We start from the raw sequence: 6,040 nt of genomic DNA, 5'->3' as shown, positions 1-6,040 counted from the left end.
GTAATATCTGTGAAGCAAAGGGGGGAAAAGATGCTGCCAGGGTGGAAGGCAGAGGTGGAGTGTCTGTCTGCTGAGTTTGAACAGCCAGACACAAGTGCTACGAGAAGAGCTCAACATGGAGCTATATGGATCAGGGAGGCTTTGAAAGAATATTTTAACAGTGAGCCACACTAGTGCTTTGGGGTGTACTGTGCTCCACCTGGCCTTGTTCTTTTTGGGACCTGTTAGGAATTGTGTGGTGCTTGGTGTAATTTTGTGGTGTTTGCTGTACATTTATGATTATTATACTGTGTCACTGATCCTATGAGTTGTGTCACACTGTGCAATAACAAGTGGGTGCTTTTAGTACTGCTAGGCACTCTGCAGCATATGATGTGAACTAATAAAGATGAAATATTTGCCAAAAGATTAGAATTTTATTCAATAACAAAACCAGTGCAAAGAAAAATTTCTGCTATTTAAAAGCAAATGTGTTAAAAACTTAAGTTATGGAACAGAAAGAACATTTATGTCCATTTTAGCTAAACACATACCAACTGTGGCTTTCACAGTCAGTGTATGTGAAGCTGTGGTTGTTCTTAATGTCCCATGGGAAAGAGTGGTAGGGGAAGGGATGCAGCGTCTGATGTCATGAAAAATGTTGAAGGAAGATGTAGCAAGTTGCTGTAATGAAGTTCTCCAGGGACTGCATAGGGAAGTGAGCCCATGATTATTGAACCTCTAGGTCCATAAGGGTCTGCAGCATTGGTATTTGCTGCTAGAGAAGCCCCATTATGTCCTGGTGTATCTCCCTCTTCTTTTCCTGCTAGGACTCCTAGGCCTTTCCCCTATCTACTCTCTTTCTTTCTCCAGGCTGTCTGTATTATTCACCCTCCAGGCCCTTTGCTCATGGTCTGATGTAGCACTGGCTTGCAGGACCTCATTGAACATGTCCTCCCGGGTCCTCTTTTTTTCTTCCTGATCTGGCTCAAACATCCTGCAAGTGCAGAGGGGGAACCCCTCAAGGCTGCAATGGCAGCAACTACAAATAAAATACACAGAGGTACCATTGCCAGAATAGTCATAATGGTAAGCGAAAATTAAGATTCAGAACTCCCTTTCCTTGCTCCCCTAAAGTTTTAAACACACGCTTATTGACACTTCTTCTTCAGAGTGCTTGTGCACAGCACCACTCAGAGCACCAGCTGTGATAAGTATGACCCACCAGAGGTGAGGGAATTGTTCGGTTGCATGAAATTATGCATATAGGGCAATGGCACTAAATGCTGGCACCATTTTTTCCATTGGCAGTGGTGATTTTAGCTGATATCTTGCTCGAGGGTGACAAAGGCACAGAGAGCACTGGCGTCCTGAAGCCACGAAGGCCCACATGCTGCTAGCCAGTTTACTGCAATGATGCCTGCCAAAGATATTGCCAACAGACATGGGAAAGCGTCCTATTGCACAGAAAGAAATAAGACTGCGATCCCTAAAAACCTTCAAGAGAGGATTGCAGAGTACCTCCATGGAAGTTTCACTGAGATCTCGCAGGAGGATTGAAGGGACATCCCTCTGAACATAAACTGCTCTGCGTGTCCGTCCCCACACCTAATTGTAGAGGGGACAGCTCTCTCTCTGTTGTAACCCTACCTCTTCTAGTAGGAGTAAATTAATGAAAGGTCTATAGTACCCCCAGCTTAACAGAACAAAGCTATCAGTACATCATTGAATGGGAAATACAATCACACACTTACATGACGTTTCTTCCCCTGTATCAGGCTTTCCCATGCTCAACTGCTGGGACTGACTGGACTGTGGTAGATTCTCAAACAGGTACTGGCTTGTGACACAGGTGGACCCCTGCCAATTGCATGTCCCTCCTTCTCGCCCTCACTGTTCACAGCAGGGGTCTGTGACTCAGGTTCCTCATAGGTATCCACAATGATGTGCAGGGTGGCAGTGGGGTCTCCATCGAGTATGGCATGCAGCTCTTTGTAAAAATGGCAGGTCTGCACGCTCTAAACTGGATCGACTGTTGGCCTCCTAGTCTTCTGATATGCCTGCCGCAGTTCCTTCACTTTCACCCGGCACTGCTGGTGATCCGTATCATGGCCCTCTCTCCTGCATCCTCCAGGCAATCTGCTCATAGATGTCCACATTTCCACAGCTGGTCCACAACTGTAGCTGCACAGCCTCTTCTCCTCACAGGCCCAGGAAATCCTATACCTCCTGTCTACTCCAAGCTGGAGTGCATCTGGCGCATGTAGCTGGCACGGTTGGCTGGAGAGTTGCACACAACAAAGAAGAGCTGCTGGATGTGCTTGCCAAGCTGGATAATCAGGAGCAGGCATTTCAAAAACGTACAGCTCTTTAAAGAGGGAAAGGGGGGCATTCCAGTCTCTGTAATCCCTAGGTAGTGGGGTTCACAACTGTGACCAGAGCAATCAGTGTTGGACATTATGGGACACAGCTGCTGTAGGACTCTTAGGGCTGACATAGGTAATTCAGGGCTTGTCTTCACTACCAGGAAGACTGATGCTGCTGCAATCAATCAATGCAGCGTGTGTCAATTTAGCGGGTCTAGTGAAGACCGCTAAATCGACGGCAGAGTGCTCTCTGGTCCACGCTGGTTCTCCAGCTCTCTGAGAAGAGAAAGGTAAGTCGACTGGAAAGCATCTCCTATTGACGCAGCACAGTGAGGACACCGGGGTAAAGTCGACCTAAGCTAAGTAGCTGGAGTAGCATAATTTAGGTCAACTTATCCCGGTAGTGAAGACAAGCCCTCAGTGTTTACACTCATGCTGCACTGACCTCAGAACATTGACCATGGCTCAACACCACCTGGGGAGGTGGTGTTACTACATCACTGTAACAGGGTGCTTACCTCAGTGGAAGACAAATATAAGTGTAGACACATGCACATCAAGGACGACGCAAGATGGCTTACATCAACCTAACTCTGTAGTGTAAACCAGGATTAAGTGGCACGTAGAGAGTTTGGAAGGTAAAAATACCCAACACCCTATCTCAAAGCCAGGGAGCTGGACTGCTGTACAACTTTCCCCCTGCAACCACTCTCCTCCTTATGTAAGAGCTGTTTAAAAAGAGGTTAACAAAGCATTGCTGACAGTCACTTTTACCATGAAAATGAAAATGCTATTCATATTTTATTGGTCCACAGAAATTATTCAACTAAGGCAAGCAGGTAACTAGCATTTTGTGAGACTGATTTAAAGATCCATATTGAATGCTTATATAACATCTACACTTTTATTTACATTTGTATTATTAATTGCTGTTGTGTTACCATATAAAATTATTTTAAGAGTATTATGGGATTGTACTGTGCACAAGAAAAGGATATTCTCTGAACTGAAGAATTTGTGCTTTCACATGATCTTCACAGACTTGCCGGAGCTGTTTGTACAGTGTAGGGGACACTTTATAAGAACAGAGGTTTTCAACAGCCTAAAAAACAAAGGAAGTTACAAATAAACAAGCAAGCAAGCAAACGATATCCTGTACAGAATGCATGTTCCAGCATAATTAACATAATGAAGGATGCTAAAGGAAAAAACATCACGGATGAAAGAAAAAAAATCAAATTTATCCATCTAAACTAAAAAAGAACTATTGTTAAAATGTGTTTATAATCAAATTACGAGGGAAGGGGGAGAAATCAACATTTCATGGAATTTTTCATTTCTAAATCTGAATCCTTCTCACACCATCACGTCACTTAGGGCACAAACTAGATTCTGACACCCATCTATCCCGAGCCACAATGTGAACGTCCTCAATATTGTTGAGTTCCATAAGTTTTCCCTTGCTGAGCAGTACTCAGAGAGATTCTGTCGGCCTCTTGTTTGCTTTCCTCCAGCTGCCCAACGGCATGCCTGCCATGGCCGATGCTATGTCTTCATTCTTAACATGTTCCAGATATTTCCATCTCCTCTTCTGGATAACGTTAAAGATAAGGGTTTTTTCAACTCTGAAAAAAATCTCAGCATTTGTTATAAATTAATTCAATTTAATACCTAGTATTAGGTAATCCTGAGGCATTTGCTTTCAAAAGCATAAAAACATGTAACTGGTGGATTTCTGGTTTTCATATCCATATGTTGACAGAACTAATATTTGGAGTTGAAGATTCTTAGTTTGGTCTTTAAGTTGTACATTGGCAGTGACCAAATATGGTTTAAGCTGATGAATGCATCTACCACATTGCCAGTTTGTGACATTAATTCCTCCTGGATATCCCCACTGGCTTGCACATTACTGTGAAGGTTTGTACAGTAGAACCTCAGAGTTACGAACACCTCAGGAATGGAGGTTGTTCGTAGCTTTGAAATGTTTGTAACTCTGAACAAAATGCTATGGTTGTTTTCAAAAGTTTACAAGTGAACCCTGACTTAATACAGCTTTGAAGCTTTGCTATGCAGAAGAAAAATGCAGTTTTTAAAACCATCTTAATTTAAATGAAACAAGCACAGAAACAGTTTCCTTACCTTATCAAATTTTTTTAGTAGTTTAGGTTTAACAAAGTACTGTACAATATTTGCTTTTCTTTCGACAGGGGGGCGGGAGGGGGAGGAGAAGGTGGTCTCTGCTGCTGCCTGATTGCATATTTCCAGTTCTGAACAAGGTGTGTGGTTGTCTGGTCAGTGCGTAACTCTGAGGTTCTTCTGTATTTTGACTCACTTCTTGCATTCCTTTGCCTTCTAATGCTTGAGTTGGGAGTTGCTAGGGTTTTCATTAAATTTATTTTTTCATAACTGGAAAGTTTTTGAAATGCTGGACAGTCTTGTGGTCTTCATATGCATGTTGGTTGAGCTGTCATTTAGAAGAGATAGTTTGACACCTATGTCTATGCTGAACCATTCGCTCAAGCCTGCATTTATTTAAATTGTGCACACTGGACCACGATAGAAAGCCTTGAGGATGATCATTTTTATTGGCATGCCATAATACCACAAGATGTTCCAAAGTGAATCGTGTGAAATACTCTGATCAGTGAAATGCAAGTGCTGAGCATTTGTGTTGACAATGCAGCAAACATGACGTGTGTGCTGTCAAAAATTTCAGCGAGGACAGTGAAACCATTTCTACCTCTGAGAACAGGGATGTGGACAGAACTGAAGCTATTTTGCCTGATGAAGGAACAAAAGGAATGGATGAAATCAAACTCAACATGGATGCTGCTGCGCAATGGGTTAATGACCCTAGCTTCATACTTCAAACATGGCTTCATGAGGACAATTCAAAAGTCCGACTGATGAGGTGTGGTATTCACACTCTTCAGATGGCAATCTGGGATGGACTGAACAAAGAACATGCGAAGAAATTTCTGGAAAAAATTTGACAAGTCATTGTCAAACTACGAACCCCAAGTATTCGAAGTGTTCTGCTTGATCTACATCAGGTAGCTCAATCACTGGATACTGTGATTCTCTGGGGTTCAACATTTGCGATGATTGATCGGCTTCTCATTTTTCAATCTTACTGTGAACAAGTGGCTGCTGCTGGAACAAGAGAACTCAAGTTAACAAAAGCTGAATGAACCTGTGAGACCTCTTGGCAAAGCCAAACCAAACATCCATGAATCTTCAAGCTATCGATGTAACCCCAGGAGTTTTAATGAACGAATGGCAAAAACTGTCAAAATTCTTGCAAGAAAATGGTGGACAAATTGCAGAAGGAATTCTATCCTCCATGCAGAAATGCGAAGAGAAGCTGTTTGACAATATTCATTTCCTTGCTGGAGTTTGTTGACCCACAGTATCGGATTCTTCTTACCTCAAGGGAAATACCAAAGGCAAAGCAAGGGCTCCTTGATATTGCTCGATGACTCGAAAAACAAAATCTATTGCTACATTTGAACTCAGCGAAAGAGGTTGAAGAAAACGAAACACAACAAAAGGAGTCATCAACAATCGAATTTGCAGTTTCGGAAAGTTCACTTCCTTCAGAAATAGCAGGTTGTTCTCAAACTTCTGTCTCCACTCTGAACTTGTTTGAGCGTCCATCCCTGAGATGTCTTCAACCATCACAGGGAAATGGA

At 42.7% G+C, this 6,040-nt stretch overlaps 1 protein-coding gene across 2 annotated transcripts in view; it reads right to left on the bottom strand.

Annotated features, from left to right (window-relative positions):
• Positions 1-6,040, bottom strand: part of CUL4A (cullin 4A) — an 81,300-nt gene that overhangs the window by 61,376 nt on the left and 13,884 nt on the right. For both annotated transcript variants that reach the window (XR_006287451.1, XM_037897173.2), the window contains exon 3: positions 3,344-3,447. Coding sequence is in view for 1 of the 2 variants with exons in the window: in XM_037897173.2 (XP_037753101.1) it covers positions 3,344-3,447 (104 nt within the window). In the remaining variant the exon portion in view is untranslated. The remainder of the gene's footprint in view (positions 1-3,343; positions 3,448-6,040) is intronic.

Source organism: Chelonia mydas, chromosome 1, assembly GCF_015237465.2.
Source record: "Chelonia mydas isolate rCheMyd1 chromosome 1, rCheMyd1.pri.v2, whole genome shotgun sequence".
Taxonomy (NCBI): domain Eukaryota; kingdom Metazoa; phylum Chordata; order Testudines; family Cheloniidae; genus Chelonia; species Chelonia mydas.
The sequence above is the reverse complement of the archived record's forward strand: the minus strand, read 5'-3'. Positions and strand labels throughout refer to the sequence as shown.